Raw genomic sequence first — 19,752 nt, forward strand, 5'->3', positions numbered from 1 at the left:
CTTATCATCAGCAGGCCATATAGTGACAAGTATCCCTAATAGTGATACTTGACACTATATGGTATTGTACAGCATAACACTTGCGTACATTTTCAATTAACATATTTATTATATCTTATAAATTTGCTGAATGCCCGTTTATGCTAGGGACAATTCCAAGTAGTAGGGATATAAATACTACTAAAAAACGTGGCTTCTGCCTGCAAGGCTGCAGAAAGACAGAGATACTTAAATCACTAAGTTTAAAGAAAGGTTATTAGGTGCTGGGATGGATGTCAGTATAGGACACAGTGGAGACTTTGAAGGAAAGAAAGGTCAATTTTACTTGAAAATTCATGAAACTGGCCCTTGGGCCAAGTCATAAATTTAGTCACCTTAAAACTCTGTTCTTGATTTCATCAATGCTATTCCTTCTTCTAATTCTAAGATAAATGAAAATGCATCTCAAAAACAAATATGAAGCAAAATAAGTCAGATATAAAAGAATACAAACAGCATGATTCGATTTCTATAAAGTCCACAATCAGGCAAAACTAATCTACAGTACAGAAATCAGGAAAGTGATTGATTACCTTTGGAGAGCAGAGGGGAAATTTATAAGCTCAATAAATATATGAGGAATTTCATTAGGATGGCATTTTATTTCTTTAGAGAACCATACGATAGTTTGGCACTTGGAATCTTCCATAGAATTTAAGAAGTACTTTAATTCATTAATACCACTATAGCCTTTTCCATATAACTTTTCATAAAATGGAGTGAATTATTCTTCATGAGAAAACAGTGCAAGAAACAAAACAGAACTTTGCCGATCAACTGCCTTGTTACTAATCACAAAAATCACAAATCCCTATATTCATTTGTATTCTGGGTCATTATAGGAATTAAATTTCAAATTGCTAAGAATATATAATAAGGGAATCCTAGAATGCAAAACACCTATTTTGGAAAAGTACTTTTTGTTTAAGAGAAAAAAAGTTTTTTTAAAGGGCAAAGGACTTAGTTCATTACTTTCCCCAAATGTTAAGTTGTTAACAGCAAGCACCAAAAGGATTTTCCAATTATAAAATTCTGACTTAAAAATTACTGTGGGAGTAAAAAAGTCACTGAAAAGAAATATGCCAAAATTTAATAGTTAATTTCTCTACTGGATGGAATTATGGGTGATGTTTGTTTTTCCTCTTTTATATTTTTTTGAATTTTCTAAATTCTCAACAGTGAACAGGCATTTTTAAAAAACAGCTTTAAAGCAGAATTTACATACCATAAAATGACCCATTTTAAGTGTTACAATTCAACAATTTTAAGTAAACTTACAGTGCTGTGCATCTATCATCCCCAAAGATCCCTTGTGCCCATTTCCATTCAATTCCCACTATTACTCCTAGCTCATGGCACCCACTAATTATTTTGTCTGTAAAGATTTGCCTTTTTTTTTGATATTTTGTTTAAACAGAACCATGCAGTATGTAGTCTTTTTTATCTGGCTTCTTTAATTTATGTTTCTGAGGTTCATCCATGTTGTAGACTGTATCAGTATTTTGTTCCTTTTTATGGCTGACTCCATTGTATGGACATATCAAATTTGTTCATCCATTTACAAGCTGACAGAAATTTGGATCATTTCCACTTGTTTGACTATTATGAATAAAGCAGCTATATGACTACTCATATACAAGTCTTTGTGTAGAAATGCTTTTATTTGTCTTGGGCAGGTACCTAGGATTGAAATTGCTGGGTTATTTGGCAAACTTATATGTAACTTTGTGGCTGTATCATTTTACCCACCCCACCTCCAATGTGTGAGGGTTCTAGGTTCCCCATATCCTCTATAACACTAATTACTGTCTGCCTTACTTCAGCCATCTAGTGGGTATAGGGTGAGCTTCTTGTCCCAATGTGTTCAGGACTTTCCAGCTTTTAGTACTGCAAGTCTGGTATCCCAGGAAACCCTTCACTCCCACGCAGAGACAGGTGATCACCTAAGTGGATGGGAAGTGGTATCTCACAGTTGTTTTAATTTGCATTTCTCTAATGACTAATGATGTTGATGAACAAGTATTTTATAATAGAAAAAAATTAAACTAAAAATTAAATGAAAACTGAAACATAATTATAGTAAACAGCTTTTCATGTTTTACTATAAGAACAAAAGTACTTGAAGACATCTATGTGTAGCTTATTCCTTTCTTCAACAGAAAAAATATAGCACAAGAAAAATGCTTAAAAAGTGGGAGGACAGAAATGCAATGTGTGTTGCACAGATTGGTAATTTTTCAGTCATTTAAAAACTTAAGAAAAGTCATAAAGAATCTTGCTCTTTGATGTGCCTCATGAGGCAGTGTAAAATAAAAACCTACAGATAGGAAAAGGGCATGAAGAGATATGCCTCAGAAGTATCTACATTCTTTCGAAAGGAGCAGAAACCTGAGGGGAGAATTGTTTAACAACAAAGTCCAGATCTAATGATTTTTCCACAATCATTCCCATTTTCAGATCTAGAATTGTTCTCTCCCTCATCTGCCTCATCTCACCCCCCTCCACCTTATAAGAAAATTTTCCAAGTTACTTTAGCCCTCAGTGATCTCTCCCCTTTCAGCTACTGTTTATAGAGGCAGCATCTTACAAGTTTTCATTTTTTTTCATTTATTTTCTTTTTCCCATCCACATTCCCATTTAGACTGTAAGCTTTAAGTGGCTTTTATGTCTTCTATGTCTTTTGAAAGCCTCACAGACACAGCACCTAGATACAAAATGTGCTACAGGCAAATAGCTTTATGACTAATTTCAAGATTTATGAATTCTTCTATTACATTATTGCTACCATATGATTATAAATTTGTGAAAAAAAAATTATTCCCATTTAACTTGCTACCATGATTAGCTTTTTTTTTTTTTCCACATGGCAGGCACTGGGAATCAAACATGGGTCTTCGGCATGGCAGGCGAGAACTCTGCCATTGAGCCACCATGATCTGCCCCATGATAAGCTTTTTAAAAATTTTTTTTTATTTGTTAAACATAACAATTTACAAAAACAAACATTCTTACCATATGATCATTCCATTCCTGGTATATAATCAATAACTCACAATATCATCACATAGTTGTATACTCATCACCATGATCATTTCTTAGAACATTTGCATCGATTCAGAAAAAGAAATAAAAAGAAAAAAGAAAAAAACTCATACATACCATATTCCCTACCCCTCCTTCTCTTGATGGCTAGTATTTCCATCTACCCAATATATTTTAGTCTGTTTCCCCTATTTTTTTTCTATACCCCTTATCACTCCCTTTCATTGATCACTAGCATTTCAGTCTACTAAATTTATTTTAAAATTTGTTCCCCCCCATAATTTATTTATTTTTAACCCATATGTTTTACTCATCTGTCCATACCTTAGATAAAAGGAGCACCATGATTAGCTTTTGAAGATAATTCCAAATAAAGGATAGAGTTGAGTGAACTAAGGAGCAATATGTGTCATCACTGTCCACTAACTAACTAGCTAAGCACCTGGAGCCTGTTACTTTCCACCCCTTTGCTACCTGCCTGTTATCTTAGTGCTTCACAAAATTCATGTCCATCACACTCTTGTATGGGCTGACAAAGCAGGCTGTGAACTGAACAGGACGCCTGAAAGAACTTTTGAAATAATAACTTGTTGAATTTTACTCCAAATTGTTGGAGATGCTGAGAAAGAACATTTCTGAAGCATAATGCCATCTTTGTCAACTATTTGATGCCTGCTGGGTAAAACAAATTCCAGTAATAAAATATTTTATTTTACAAACAATGTATCTGCAGGAGAGGCCCAGTGATACAGGTAAAGAATATATGAGCTCTGGGGCTCTGAGCCTTACCTCAACTCTTTACTTACTGTGAGGGCTTGGTTAAGTTACTTGACCTTTCTAGGCTTATTTCCTCAAGCATAAAATGAGGATCCCACCACCACTTCCCCAGAAAGTTGTTGTGAAAATGTAGGCAAAAACACCCTAGTACCTGGCACCTGGTAGGCAGCCAAAAAAAAGTACATCTGTTCCTCTCTTCCTAAGCTAATTCTTGGAGGAAAGAAGACATGCTCTCATGAGAATGGAGGATATTTCTGCAATTTTAAAGGTTTTATTCCTAATTCCAATTAGAACATCTAGCCTTTTTTTCCCTTTTTTAATAGGCATTTGTCAAATACTTCCTTGCTTTAGCCAAATTAATTAGCTTCATGATATTTTTGGTTAGCGCCTTCGAAACTGGTATAATGATTCAAATTCCCAGTATAATCTGGTTCTTCATATTATCATATATATTAAGAATCTGTGTGGTAACTAAACAGATATGATACAAAAAACCATCACAGACCAGACTTCATAAGAAAAAACTCATGGACAGAAGGACTAGAGACCCTATGCATATGTACAACAAATCTTTTGGCCATGTTCATAGAGCACTGACCTTCCTTCTTAAGTGATTAATTACCTTAAAGTTGTTATGCACCTAACGAGAGTAAAAAATAAGCACTCTGAAAACATAAGATTTGAATTTCATTTTTCTCATAAAGTAGTTCTCCTCATTTAGTTTGTAGCTTGATCCAAATTCTACTATATATGTGACGCTTTCCATCTCTAAAATATCACTAATTAGAATGAGGGGAAGTATGTGTACTTTTGTACAAAAAAAAAATTACATTAATTATTATTATTTTTTTTACATGGGCAGGAACCGGGAATTCAACCCAGGTCTCCAGTATGGCTGGCGAGAACTCTGCTTGCTGAGCCACCATGGCCTGCCCTAATTTTAAAGACAGATTTTTCTGAAACATAGTATAGTAAAATTCAGTAAATAATATAACAGATTTCTAATCCCTTTGTGTTAATAAGTACAGAAATTTCTTTTTTACTTACTTCCACTGCTGCTACAACCTGGGATATTTTCTCCAGGAGAATAACCCATGAGGCCTCCGTTTCCATTAGGATTAGAAGGCACTGTTGCCAGAAGACCTAAAGGGATAAAATTTCCTATTAAATTATGATCAAGATCAAATTCAAGAATATGTACATAACCAGCTGTGAAAGAAACAAATTAAAGGCAGTTACTGACATACCTAGTCCTCTGTATCGTGAAAGCTGCTGATAGATCTGTTTCATTCTTTCAATATTCAAACGGCTTGCCTCAGCATGGTTCACCATTGGTTTAGGATAATTAACTCCTATCAAACATTTGGCTACCTTTTGGATCCCTTCTGGTGCATTCCAGGGATCATATATATATTTGGCAGGGAAGCCTCTCAGGACAGGCAAATAACGCCTTTTGAGACAAAGAAGAAAAATTATTAGCAAAATGCACTGTAACTTGCTGTTGTCTAGCCTAGTCCCAGTCTTTGTATTTGTTATTGCAATGGTAACCACTTCACCTTCCCTTGTCTGAATCCATAAAAACTAAGCTCCTTAGACTCAGGGAAATAGATTTTTTAGGCTGACAGGCCATTTGATCTCCTGCTTGGGGCTTAGCAATAAACTCTTTGGGGGAAAAAAAGGCATTGTAAGGAAATTATAACAAACTATTAGCTATGAGCAACCAAAATGAAAGCAATACCACTTAAATGATCTGTTTATCTTTTTCCTCATCTGCTGTACATCATGAGTGGGTAATGTTTCAAGTGCTAATTAAACATTAAAAACTTTTCCTGGGTTAACGTCTGCAACTGAAGAATAATCACCCTTAACTTACCTGATATAGTCTCCATTGGGATCTGTTCTCCTACCAAAACCAACAGGACAATAGCAGTGAAAAAACTGTTGGAAAAAGGAACTACAAGACAGCCACATCCAACTTCCAGCATTTATGCTCCAATCTGCATCAAGCAATAATTCTTCAAATACCTTCAGAAGTAACAATAACCAATTAGTTTGCACACTCATAATTCTCAGAGGAATCATTTTCGAAGTCACTGTAGATCAAAACTCAAGACAAAGAGAAACTAGCATAGAACTGTAAACTTAAGTATTCCTAAAACAGCTTCCTTGTCTATGTTCTATGGCACAAAAAGCTTCCTTGTCTATGTTCTATGGCACAAAATTCTGTAGGTGCCATTTCAGGGAAAGAAACAACGGTAATATAAGTAGATTTCTGAATAGAATTTACCTTTCTAACCATTGCAGTGTTATTGCATGGTAAATGTAAGTGGGAGGATGATTTTTAGAAAATTACTTAAGTCACTGATTTAAAAGGTTAAGATATGAGGAGATAAAAAAAATGAAAAAAAGAAAAGAAAAGAAAAGAAATAAACCACTTTCAAGAAAGCAAAAATGGTCACAAATAAATAACCAACAAAAACTCAGAAGTTTGGTACATGGGCCTACTTAAAAGGAGCACCTAATATAAATAACCTTTAAAACTGCACTAGTGTTATATAGTTTAAATTTGGAATTCAATGATCCGAAAGGGAAACAGAATTTAAAAAGCAGTGTTTGAAAAATTCATTAAGTGTATACTATGTTGTACTTCATGTACAACTTTGTACTAGGATATATAGGAGATACAAAAATAGAAAGGTTGCAAGAATATAAAGGATCAGAAAATGGTCCTTGGGTAGGAGAAATTTATAATATAAATGTACAAGTCCTGTTATGTATAGCTACAAGAGATGTCACAATATGTAGCATATTTCAAAAATTCTGATGCTAAATGAGGTAAAATGATTTACATTTAAAAATTCATAATAAATTCACTGTTAATAAGAACTCTTGGATGAATCTTTTTTTTTTTGATTTCTTTTTTTTTTAATTTTTTTTATTAATCAAAAAAAAGAAAAGAAATTAACACAACATTTAGAAATCATTCTGTTCTACACATGCACTCAGCAATTCTTAGTATCATCACATAGATGTATGATCATCATTTCTTAGTACATTTGCATCGATTCAGGAAAAGAACTAGTAAAACAGCAGAAAAAGATCTAGAATGTTAATATAGAGAAGAGAATTAAAATAATAATACTAATAAAAATATATATATATATAAAAAGGAAAAAGAAAAAACAAAAATAAAAGATACAAACACACAAACAAACAAACAAAAAAACATATTTCAGGTGCAGCTTCATTCAGTGTTCCAACCTAGTTACATTACACTTAGGTATTATTGTGCTGTCCATTTTTGAGTTTTTGTATCTAGTCCTGTTGCACAGTCCGTATCCCTTCAGCTCCAATTACCCACCATCCTACCCTGTTTCTAACTCCTGCTGGTCTCTGTTACCAATGATATATTCCAAGCTGATTCCCGAATGTCGGTTCACATCAGTGGGACCATACAGTATTTGTCCTTTAGTTTTTGGCTAGACTCACTCAGCATAATGTTCTCTAGGTCCATCCATGTTATCACATGTCTCATAAGTTTAGTCTGTCTTAAAGCTGCATAATATTCCATCGGAGGTATACGCCACAGTTTGTTTAGCCACTCATCTGTTGATGGACATTTTGGCTGTTTCCATCTCTTTGCAATTGTAGATAATGCTGCTATAAACACTGGTGTGCAAATGTCCGTCTGTGTCTTTGCCCTTAAGTCCTTTGAGTAGATACCTAGCAGTGGTATTGCTGGGTCGTAATCCATTCTGCCATTCTATGTCTTTTGATTGGGAAATTCAGTCCATTAACTTTTAGTGTTATTACTGTTTGGATAATATTTTCCTCTACCATTTTGCCTTTTGTATTATATATATCATATCTGATTTTCCTTCTTTCTACACTTTACTCCATACCTCTCTCCTCTGTCTTTTCGTATCTGACTCTAGTGCTCCCTTTAGTATTTCTTGCAGAGCTGGTCTCTTGGTCACAAATTCTCTCAGTGACTTTTTGTCTATAAATGTTTTAATTTCTCCTTCATTTTTGAAGGACAATTTTGCTGGATATAGGAGTCTTGGTTGGCAGTTTTCTCTTTTAGTAATTTAAATATATCATCCCACTGTCTTCTAGCCTCCATGGTTTCTGCTGAGAAATCTACACATAGTCTTATTGGGTTTCCCTTGTATGTTGCAGATTGTTTTTCTCTTGCTGCTTTCAAGATCCTCTCTTTCTGTTTGACCTCTGACATTCTAACTAGTAAATGTCTTGGAGAACGCCTATTTGGGTCTATTCTCTTTGGGGTGCGCTGCACTTCTTGGATCTGTAAATTTAGGTCTTTCATAAGAGTTGGGAAATTTTCAGTGATAATTTCTTCCATTAGTTTTTCTCCTCCTTTTCCCTTCTCTTCTCCTTCTGGGACACCCACAACACGTATATTTGTGCGCTTCATATTGTCATTCAGTTCCCTGATCCCCTGCTCAAGTTTTTCCATTCTTTTCCCCATAGTTTCTGTTTCTTTTTGGAACTCAGATGTTCCATCCTCCAGTTCACTAATTCTAGCTTCTGTCTCTTTAGATCTACCATTGTAGGTATCCATTGTTTTTTCCATTTTTTCTTCTTTGTCCTTCACTCCCATAAGTTCTGTGATTTGTTTTTTCAGATTTTCTATTTCTTCTTTTTGTTCAGCCCATGTCTTCTTCATGTCCTCCTTCAATTTATTGATTTGGTTTTTGAAGAGTTTTTCCATTTCTGTTCGTATATTCAGCATTAGTTGTCTCAGCTCCTGTATCTCATTTGAACTATTGGTTTGTTCCTTTGACTGGGCCATATCTTCAATTTTCCAAGCATCATCCATTATTTTCTGCTGGTGTCTGGGCATTTGATCAGATTTCCCTGGGTGTGGGACCCAGTTGGTTGAAAGGTTTTTCTGTGAAATCTCTGGGCTCTGTTTTTCTTTTCTTGCCCAGTAGGTGGCGCTTGTGGCGCTCGTCTGTCTGCGGGGCAGTCGGCCCGGGAAACCGCGCGTGGAGGCGGGGGTCGCTGGTCGCCGCGGCTTGGGGGAGTGCCAGTACAAATTGCCCAGCTGACCCGAGATGCCAAGTGTGACAGGAGGGCCCCACTATCCAACGTTCCCAGTCAGACCGGGGAGCCACGTGCGTGGAGGGGACCCCAGTCGCCAGCCGCCCCGGCCGGGAAAACGCGCTCCCCTCGGGTATCTCACCGCAGTGGATTCTGCCTGCCTGTTCAGCTGTTCCAGAATGGGGTACGCTGTCTTTTTGGTTTCTGTCGTGACTCCAGGAGCTGTTTTGTATTGTTTCTGTTTCTTTAGTTGCTTTTCTGGAGGAGGAACTAAGACCCGCGCGTCTTACTAAGCCGCCATCTTCTCCGGAAGTCCTCGGATGAATCATTTTTGATAACAGAAAAGATCACCTATAAATGTATCTATCCAATAAGTCCAGAGTGTTAAATCTTAAGTTCCTTTGATGGGCTAGGCTTGTTTACAGTCATTGCACTGATTTTAGGTTAATCAATTTAACCAGTTTTTACCATTTCTCTTGCTAACTATACCATCCTGCTCTCCCAAAGTCTGCTTGTCCTATGGTAATTAAATGCTTTGTCCACTGGCAAACGAGACTATAAAATAAAATAATAAAAGACAACTTCTAGGACTTATTTTAATAAGTTAAGGATTCTTTTTAAATAAGACCTTGCTATATTTGTTAGAAGAATACTTACCTTCATTCCTTCTTCCCAACTAATCCATAGGTCACCTCGTGTCAGGAAGCAGGCAACTGCATGTCTGGCTAAATGGTGAATCCAACCCTCTTGACGAAGTTGTGTCATGATAGCATCAATCCACGGAAAACCTGTCCGACCTTCTGCCCATTTGGCTAAAGCTTCAGGATTCTTATCCCAAGGAATCTGAACACAGATGGGATTTCCTTCCATTTTATCAAAGCGTGGATTATTTGTTGCTGCTGTATAGAAGAATTCACGCCATAATAACTGCCCATAAAGGGAAAGTGGAGGGGAACTATTCTTCTTTACCTAAGATTTAAAAAGCAAAGAAATATTAGACAATTTTTTTGATATGTTGTAAGGCAGGGTCACATTTCATTATTTTTCCATGTGAGTATCCTGTTATGGCAGCACCATTAGTTGAATTTTTGTTGGTTTGTTTTGCTTGTTTGTGTTTTGGGAAGTGCATGGACTGGGAATTGAATCCAGGTTTCCTGCATGGCAGGCGAGAATTCTACCACTGAACCACCCTTGCACCCCCATTATCGGACAACTTTTTAAAAATAAGCTCCAGCTTTAGATAATACCTTTTTGTAGAGATCTGTTAGTTTGAAGTAAAACAGTCGACATGACAAACAACCAAATCGCAGATAAGGACTGAGTCCAGTTGGGCTTGCCAGTAGGGAATTTGCATTCATTCGAGGTCTTTCAAAGTTTGCCACCCAAGCCTTGAAAACATACAGAAAATAACATTAACCAATTGCCTTTTCCATTTTAAAAGTGTTCAAAATTAAAATACTTTAAGTTACATATTTCTTGGGAATAATATTTTTTATTATCCCAACCATCAATGACATATTTTAATAAAAATTAAGAAAAGATAAAAGCAAATATTGTTTTCTTTCATCCTAATGCAGCACATACTCATATGAAATAAGTTAGCTTCAAATTCCTAATACAAGGCTGAGAGCAACTTTATTCTGTCTCTTTGAACTCTTTTAAGTTCTATGAGACTTACTCGGTAAAGGTGAAATAGAAAACTCTATCCTACCATCAAAGTTACAATCAGCAGATTCCAAATTAGATAGAAAGAACAGAATAGGTAGTATTGGTAGTAGCTAAAGGAAAAGTAATTAAAGAAGTATGGGAAAGGCTATTTAAACAAGGAAATAAAGTTAATTTTCAAACAACTAGGTTTGTGCTGTATCAAATATTTCCTTCAATCCTTCTAACTTCAACAATTTATTTTTGTTTTTTAAAAAAGAGTGACAGATTATTTTCAAGATGTCAGTTTGGAAATATGAGCATGGTCATATTATCTATATTATCATACCTTTCTTTCCAAATGCCGTTCCAAACGTGTAAGTGCTTCAGTTTCTCCACCTGGCCACACAGCAGAGGGTAAGCCATCTGTATCAAAACCTAGGAAAAAAGAAAAGAAAAAATATTCTTCTAAAACTAAAATAATTTTTATTTAACCAAAATAATTGGGAGAACAAATTACTATGTAGAAAAATTATGGGAGTAGCATACATAGACAGTATTTGAGGGCCCTGGATAAGCCCTCAGATACAGAGGATATTAAAGGTCTCTATTCTTTAGGACACTGTAAAGTGATAAGGACAGAAAACGTGTTTATAGAACACACAAATATGTACAGATTTATCACTTCTTAGTTTAAGGTTTCTTTTATTTTCCCTTTCTTTTTCTTCCTTTTCCCCTGCCCTTTCTAATATAAAATGCTTTAGATAGCAGAATCAGAAGCAGTGGGATTGTCTGAATAATTTGTGATTTATTAATATTTAAGCTCCACATTTATTATAATTTACACCCACCTAGTTCTTCCAGTGATGGGACTCCATATTTCTCATCATGGTCATCAGACAGAGGAGTCGTACACTTTTCTATAATTTCTGGAGTAATTGTCTCCACTGGTATCTCTAGTGGCTCCATTTTGCTGATGAGAGTCTGGAATCTTTTGTAAGTTAGAGGTGGTTGTCCACCATTGAGTTCTATGATTCTATTACAAGAGTTAGTAAACACAGTTAGTTAAATATATATATATATATATATTTAACCCTTAAAATCAGAACATAAAATCAATCACTTAATTTTCTAGAAAAATGTTAGCTTCCTGCATGACCAAGAACTTGTTTATATGATTAGTGAAGCTAAAAATCATTCTCTTAAATACAGAGTATGCAAATACTAAAATCTTTAAAATAAAGGGTATTAATCACTGTGAGGGTCCCTGGTAATTTGTATTAGATTCTATTTATCTAATTATTCCTTTTCACTATGGTTATTTGCTAGCACTTGGTCTTAATAAAGAATTACTGATAAACTCCAATTCCCTCATTTTATAGATGAGAAAACTGAAACCTAACAAGATTAATTAACTTGGTTAAGATCACATAAATGGTAAATGTCAAATCGAAGTTTTCTTAATCCAAATATAGTGTATTTTTCATTATATCAGCTTTATTAGAAAAAAGTAATCACCATAAAAGCTAGTAACTTAAGTGAATTTTGCTTTGGTGTGATAATCTGACTTAATATATATATAGGGTCACTGGGCTGGTTTGTTATGTACCCCAGAAAAGTCATGTTCTTCTAACCCTAATCCAACCTTATGGGGCAGACTTAACGTTTGGGTGAGGCCTTTTGATCTGATTACTTCCACGGAGATGTGACCCCCTACCCATTCAAGGTGAGTCTTAATTAGTTCACTGGAGTCCTTAAAAGAGCGGACACAGAGAGCTGACACAGACATTTGGAGATGCTTGGAGAGCTGACAGAAAGCAACTAGAATCAGAAGCTGAAAGCAATGTAACCCAGGAGCAGAGAGGACCAGAAGATGCCAGCCATGTGCCTTCCCAGCTGACAGTGAAACCCCAGATATGACGGGCTTTTCTTGAATGAAGGCATCCTCTTGTTAATGCCTTACTTTGGACATTTTCATGAGCTTAGAACCGTAAATTTGTAACCTAATAAATCCCCTTCGTAAAAGTAAATCCATTTCTAGTATATTGCATTCCAGCAGCTTTCGTAAACCAAAACAGTCATAATGAAATGTGTTGATTGTAATACACTGTTGAGGATACTATTAATTACACAATGTAGTTGCAAAATGAGAACCTTAGGAAAAATGTCCTACATTTCTATATGTTACATTTTTATACGATGGATTTGTATGGTAAACATTCACATTCAATTCAATAAACACTAATTTAGTGCATAATACTCACTCTCCCACTTAGAAACAACAGCTCTTATCCTGTTTTGCTTCCTCACTATCAGCTTCATAAAGTTAAGCAAACTGGTAAGCTACAAGGCAAGTTTATTACCAAAGGTAATAAAAACAACTTCTAGCTTAGTATAAAGTAAATCTTGCCCAAGTCAAACCACAATTTGTTTATTTACTTGAAAAAAGTAGAATAAAATCAACTAGTTTTTCATGTTACTTATATAATTAGCTTTACCAGCTTGAGAAAATGTGTACATAACTAAAAAAGTAAAATAATTTAAATGCTACATAAATATCGAGATTTCAGCACTTGCAAGGATGATGAAAGGCAAGTTTTAATAAGTTAATGAACCTTATGACTCTCTAAAACTTAAATTTAAATTTGACCTCAGAATTTTTGTAGGACAGAGCATCATCATTGATTGTGTTAGAAGGAATATACTTTGAGAAATACAGTTTTATGCCATTGCTCAAATGACTACAGGTTTGCAAAATAATAATACATAATTTGTATCTGGATTTAGAATATAGATGGGGAAAAAAGATACACATACGTGAAACAATAAAGTAAAGAAGACAACCATAAAAAATATGTCAAGACAATTTATGGCTATGTATCACATAAATTATAAAATTAATAATGCTAAAAGTCCATAAGAGAAAGACTATACTAAGTCTCACTAAGGTGAATGAGAACAGTCAAGGATAATTTTGTGATACTCCTAATAAATAACAGTTTTGATAACGAAATACTGCATATTTTTATCCTGTGCATTATGTCTATAATTTTGGTACCTGTTATTGTGTGAATAAAAATCATAACAGCTAAATAAAAAAATCAAATGCTAAGGCTTAACATATATTCATTTATCTACAAATCTCCGATGTGTATGTTGTTATTTCCATTTTACAAACTCCAGTCCCAGATTTTAAAACTTACTTGTCTAGGTCATATAACGTATGTGAAATTCGTACAATGACTTCTACTCCAGCCTCAGTTGCCAGTTTCTTAATAGCTGCATCACGTTCCTTTCCAAAGGGCTCAGAATCATATTCAATTGAAAGTTTAGTAATGTTCCATTCCTAAAATAAGAGAAAGGGGCAAAAATGGCCACATTTTAAATAATTTTCGTCTACCATAATAACAGAGGTCGAAAAAAGTCATCAGCTCACTATCTACATATAAAATGATTATATATAAATCAAACTTTGAATACACAGGAAGTAAATGCATACTTTATTAATTTAAAAATAGGTGCATAACATGTACTCACTAAATTCTAGGCATTGTGCTACCCATATGTTTAAAACCAGCTTCCTAAACTAACTGTATTTGTAGAGCACTTCACTTTTTCAAACTATGTGTACATTACCTCATTCAATCCTCAATCCAACCCTCAGAGCTTGGCACTTTGATTGGCATCTCCATTTTGCAGATATGGTTATTTAAAAAATTTACAGACTTGCCCACATTCACAGAGAACTATAACCTGAACTTATGTCTACTGATTTCTAAATAATGGTCTTTAACCTCTGATAGTTGCTATGGTGTAGGCTGCTTTGCTGAGGTACTCTGTAATACATACATGTATATAAAATATTTTTTTTTCTGATTATAAGAATATGTTAACTGTGGAAACCTGGAGATAGTAATAGCAATAGCTACTATTTACTGAGTGCCAGGTGCTGTATTAAGTTCTTCAAATATATCATCTTCTTATAGTGATTTTAAATGTGGAGACTGTATCTCAAGGGAATTAAGTAATCTTACCAAAGAAGTAGTGAGGTTTTTATAAATTCTAAGATCTACTCTGATATATTACACAAAGAAAAAAAATCACTTGTAATTTCATCATTATTTAACTGACTATACAATAACACACAGAAATTCTCCAAATGCCTACAAATTAGATAAGGGCTGTTTCCAGTGTTTGCTTTTTAATTTTTTTTGTTGCTATTATAAACTTTGTATCGTACCTATTTACATATGTATCTTAAACTATCTTTGGACATTTGTCCTGTTATTTTCTAGAAATAATTCCTTGAAAAACAATTGATGGATCAAAGCTAAACACATTAAAAATTTTTATAGACAGTGCCAGCTTTTCCACCAGATATACTGCAACAATTTGCACTCCCATTAGAAGAACATCAAAGTGTTTGTTCCATACACTTGTAAATAATCTGCATTAGTGACTTTTAAATCTTATTATACAAAATACATATCACTGTTTTAATTTTCTTTTCTTGCAAGTCTCAAAGAATAAACACCAAGCTGTTCATAGTTCTAAAGTTACCTTTGAGGAGTAGAATTTAGGAGTTTAGCTTTGTTCAGACTTGTTAGTATAAGCATGTACTTACTGCCTTTGAAATTTAAAAACAAAATTAAAGCAAATTAAAATTACTGTTTTATTGTGAGACTGTATTTTAAAAACACAGTTCAAAAACTGGCTCAACTATTTGAGCTAGTTCCTAAATTCTCTATCCCTATTTCTTAATCTACAAAATGGCAAGAATATAAGTAGAGTACTTACAAGATTGCTTAGCATATAATAAACACTACATAAGTGTCTGCTACAGTAAAATGAAAGCATAATGTTACTGAGTTGCTGAACAAATAAATGAGATAATACATGTAGAAGTGTTTAGGACAGAGCACAGTATATAGTAAGCCCTCAAAAATTTATAGTTATTACTATATAGCTTTTACAATGTGAATGTGTGACTGAAAATCTTGAGTCTGATGCTCCTTTTATCCAGGGTATGGTTAGATGAGTTAAAAAAAAAAGGATAAATAAATAAGTAATAGCGGGAGTTAAAGGGTAAAAATCGGGTAGACTGAAATATTGTGGGTCAGTGACAGGGAGGGGTAAAGAGTGTGGGATGTATGAGTTCTCCTTACTTTTTATTTCTTTTTCTGGAGTGATGCCAATGGTCTAAAAATGATCATGATGAAGAATATACAACTATGTGATGATATTGTGAATCACTGATTATATAACATGGTTGGACTATAGATGTGTGGATATTTCTCAATGTGAATATTTAGAAAAGAAAAAAAATTATAGTTATTATAACTAGCCATTTGCCTATTTCTCCTTTTTAAGTTGCAGTTTATATTTGCTTGATAGCAGAGTTAAATTTTCTCTTATGGATTTGAAAGAGCTCCTTGTATCTGAAGGATAGCAACCCTTTTTCTGATATACATATTACAGATTTTTTTAAACAAAAAGGTGTCTACAGGTTAATTCTATGATTTTTTATTTAGAAATTTTAGTTTTTATATAGTAAATATAACAGTTTATTTATAAACAGTTATTTATCCTGGAATTAAACAGATTTATGTATTCAATGATAGTCTCTTCTGTGTTGTGGGCTTACCTCTATAAAACTTACATAGAAGAAGAGAGCAGTTTATAAGCTCTCTGCAACTGAAAAAAGGAAAAGGACAGTCTGAATTATACACACCAGCTCCTTTTAAACTCAATAATGAGATAATACACTTCTTCTCTGGTGATAAATTAGCGAATTATCTCTCCACAAGAAAAACAAAAAATTAGGGAAGCAAAGGTTCCCCAAAGAGTAAATTTATTCATTCATACACCAAATATTTATTAGAACTCTTATTATGGGTCAGATACTTTAGGTGCCTGTCCTCATGCAGCTTATTGAGGAAGACCAACAATACATAGGTAAATAAATAAATACATAATAACTAATATAATAGGTAAATAAATATATAGTAACTATCAGAATTGGGGGTGAACTGGTAAGCTAATTATCTTTTTTTGGTTGACTGTACTGATTAGGACTTCTAGTAAGCGATGAAAGCAAATTTCTGCTTTGTTCCCTCTAAGGTAGAAAGCATTCAATGCTTCACTATGAAGTATGATCTTAGCTGTGTTTTTTGTAGACATCCTTTCTCAAATTGAGAAGTTTCCTTCTATTCCTACTTTGATACTTTTTTTAAATCACTAACGTTGTTAAATTTTGTAAAATACTTTTCCTGCATTTACTGAGATAATCATAATTTTCCTTTAATTATTAGGATGGGTTATGTTAGTTGACTTTTTAAAATGTTCAGTCAATTTTGTATTCTTGGGAAAACCTCACTTGATCATGACTTATTAATTTAAAATATTACTAGATTCAATCTGTTAAAACTTCGTTAAGGATTTCTGAATCTATGTTTATGATGGGCACTGGACTATAACATTTTTTTTCCATAAAATCATTTAATCAGATTTTGGTATCAGGGTTATGCTGGCCTCATAAAATGAGATGAGAAACGTTCCCAATCTTCTCTATTTTTTGAGAAAGTTTTAGAAGAATGGCCTTATTTCTTCCTTAAATATATGACAGAATTCACAAGCGAGGCCATTTTGGACCTAGAGTTTTATTTACGAGAAGGATTTTATAATTACAAATTTAATTTCTTCAAGAGAAACAGGGCTACTCAGTTTTTCTTTTTACTCTTATGGGAGTTTTTGTAAGTCATACTTTTCAAGGAATTTTTCCATTCATCTAGTTTGTAAAACTTATTGGCATTGTGGTGTTTATAACCTTCTTTATTATCCTTTAAAGTCTGGATAATCTCTACAATTCCCTCCCTTCTTTTTTTGGGGGGGAAGGAGGTGTGTGCATGGTCGGGGATTTGACAATATCCCTCTTTTTTATTCTTAATATAAGTAACCTTACCTGACTGTACTCCCCTTTTTGCTCTGATCAATATTGCTAGCAGTTTATCAATTTTATTGATCTTTTAATGTCACCCAAGTTGAGCCTAAGTTAGTGTCTCCTAAGTTTCTTTATCATTTCTTCAGCAGAATGTGAAAAAAAGGAAGTGGTAAAAAAAAGCCATCTTGTCAGCTGTCATGGTCAGGGATGTGTCAATTTGGCCAAGTTGTGGTACCTGTTTGTCTGGTTGGGCAAGTGCTGGCCTGTCTGTTGCGATGAGGACATTTCATAGAATTAGATCATGATCACGTCAGCTGCATCCACAGCTGATTCCATTTGTAATCAGCCAAAGGGGAGTGTCTTCTGCAATTAGTGATGCTAAATGCAATCACGGGAAGCCTTTTAAGGAGAATTCAGAAGAGAAAGGCTCTATTCCTGCTTCGGCTGGTGAGCCTCTCCTGTGGAGTTCATCCAGACCCTCCATCGGAGTCGTTGGCTTCACAGCCTGCCCTGTGGATTTTGGACTCTGCATTCCGGAGGCCACGTGAGACACTTTTATAAATTTTATATTTGCGAGTGTTCCCTGTTGATTCTGTTTCTCTAGCAAACCCTAACTAATACATCAGCTAATATTGGTTAGAATTTAACTAAGAAAAGTTCTAAGTAGAAAGCATATGATAAAAAAAATGACAACAGTTATGTATGTATAAAAAATGCTCTGACCCCATCTCTACATCTACTAAACATAGAATAAAATGAATGAATGCTGTGGAGGAGTGAAGATGCATACTCAAGAAAACACTGGAGTGTACTGGAGCCACTGCCAACCATCCCAATAAACTAAAAGCACTATTATCAGGTCTAAATTAATTTTATTTCCTATATAGGTAACAGGATTAATTACCTTTTAAAAATTCTATGTGCACTACTAGATAATAAAACCAGAAACACTAAGTTAAATGAGTCAGCTAGTTTTGGATCCTTTATTCCTCAGAAAAAGTGGGGAAGGGTTATGGGTGAGGGAGGAACCTACTTTTTATTGTATATCCGTCCTTATAGACAGTTTTAATTTCCTTTTTACATATGCATGTAATACCTCCAAAAAACAAAAAATAAAAATCAAGACATTAAAGCAATAAAAAAAGAATCAATTCCCTCTAGGACTCTAGATATAGTAAATAAACCTGAAGGGGATTTTTCATAGAATGGCATTTTATACAGACCAATCTATGCAGTCCAAAGAATCAAATAACAAGCCCTGTGAATGTGTTTACATGTTCATGCATCTGCATTTTATGGGCCATGTAGAAATCCCTACCTCTCTGTCAAATTGACAAAGCTAGGATATCATATAAGCGCAGAAGGCAGTTTGATTCAACAATATGCTATTTTAGGTAGAAGAAATGTCAAAACAATGTGAAAGATATGACGACTTGAAAAAACATATAAATGAAAGCTGCTTTATTTTTAAAGCAACTAAAATCGTTTTAGGATTCATTTTACTTATACCAAGTGGATTTAAGAGATGCAGTTGAAGCATTTATTCACATGCATTCTTACACTTGTGAGTTGCTGACAATTGTTGCCACTGTTGTTTCTGATATGCTTTCTACTCAGAACTCTTCCATGCACCTCAGTTAAAGCAGCTACAGTAGTGAACTGCTGTAGTGGCCAGCACTTGCCCAACTAGACTTTAATGAAAGATAAATTTTCACTAGCCAAAACCATTACATTACCTAAATCCTAAACATTAAAGATTTTTTAAATATCTTTATATATAAGATTTAAAAGGAATAAAAGGCTAGGTTGTATTGATTTGATTCTCAACATTGGGAACCTATCATTCAAGGAAGGAACTGTTCTCTTTTGCATTATAAACAGAAACACTGCTATTATAATAATTTGATGACAAACAGCTGCAAGAAAAAGCAGAGACAAATTTAGGAATTCTAACAGTAATAAACCAGAAAAGAGAATATAAAAGGACAGCAAGGACACTCAGTATGTGATCTGAGCACTTCCATGAGCTAAATGATGACCTTGGGCATTCATTTAAGCTCTGTAAGCTTAATTTTTTCATTTGGAAAAAAACAGGGGGGAAAAAGAATAGGAAATTGTAAAGATTCCATCAACCCTTTGCCCCAGAGAGACTTTTCTAAGAATTATCCTCCAAATGTACTAACACATGTGAGCAAAGATACACATATGGACAAAGATGTTCACTGGCTTCATTATTAGTATTAGCT

The 19,752-nt window shown here is 34.3% G+C and overlaps 1 protein-coding gene across 2 annotated transcripts in view; it reads right to left on the reverse strand.

The window, feature by feature from the left end:
- The window catches only part of CRY1 (cryptochrome circadian regulator 1), a 107,660-nt gene that overhangs the window by 2,595 nt on the left and 85,313 nt on the right, over positions 1-19,752 (reverse strand). For both annotated transcript variants that reach the window (XM_077168618.1, XM_077168617.1), the window contains exons 3-10: positions 13,770-13,912; positions 11,418-11,602; positions 10,916-11,004; positions 10,170-10,310; positions 9,580-9,891; positions 5,732-5,883; positions 5,106-5,308; positions 4,906-5,001 (exon numbers count right to left, since the gene is read on the reverse strand). In XM_077168618.1, the coding sequence (XP_077024733.1) occupies positions 4,906-5,001; positions 5,106-5,308; positions 5,732-5,883; positions 9,580-9,891; positions 10,170-10,310; positions 10,916-11,004; positions 11,418-11,602; positions 13,770-13,912 (1,321 nt within the window). The remainder of the gene's footprint in view (positions 1-4,905; positions 5,002-5,105; positions 5,309-5,731; positions 5,884-9,579; positions 9,892-10,169; positions 10,311-10,915; positions 11,005-11,417; positions 11,603-13,769; positions 13,913-19,752) is intronic.

Source organism: Tamandua tetradactyla, chromosome 7 (assembly GCF_023851605.1).
Source record: "Tamandua tetradactyla isolate mTamTet1 chromosome 7, mTamTet1.pri, whole genome shotgun sequence".
In the NCBI taxonomy this organism is placed as follows: domain Eukaryota; kingdom Metazoa; phylum Chordata; class Mammalia; order Pilosa; family Myrmecophagidae; genus Tamandua; species Tamandua tetradactyla.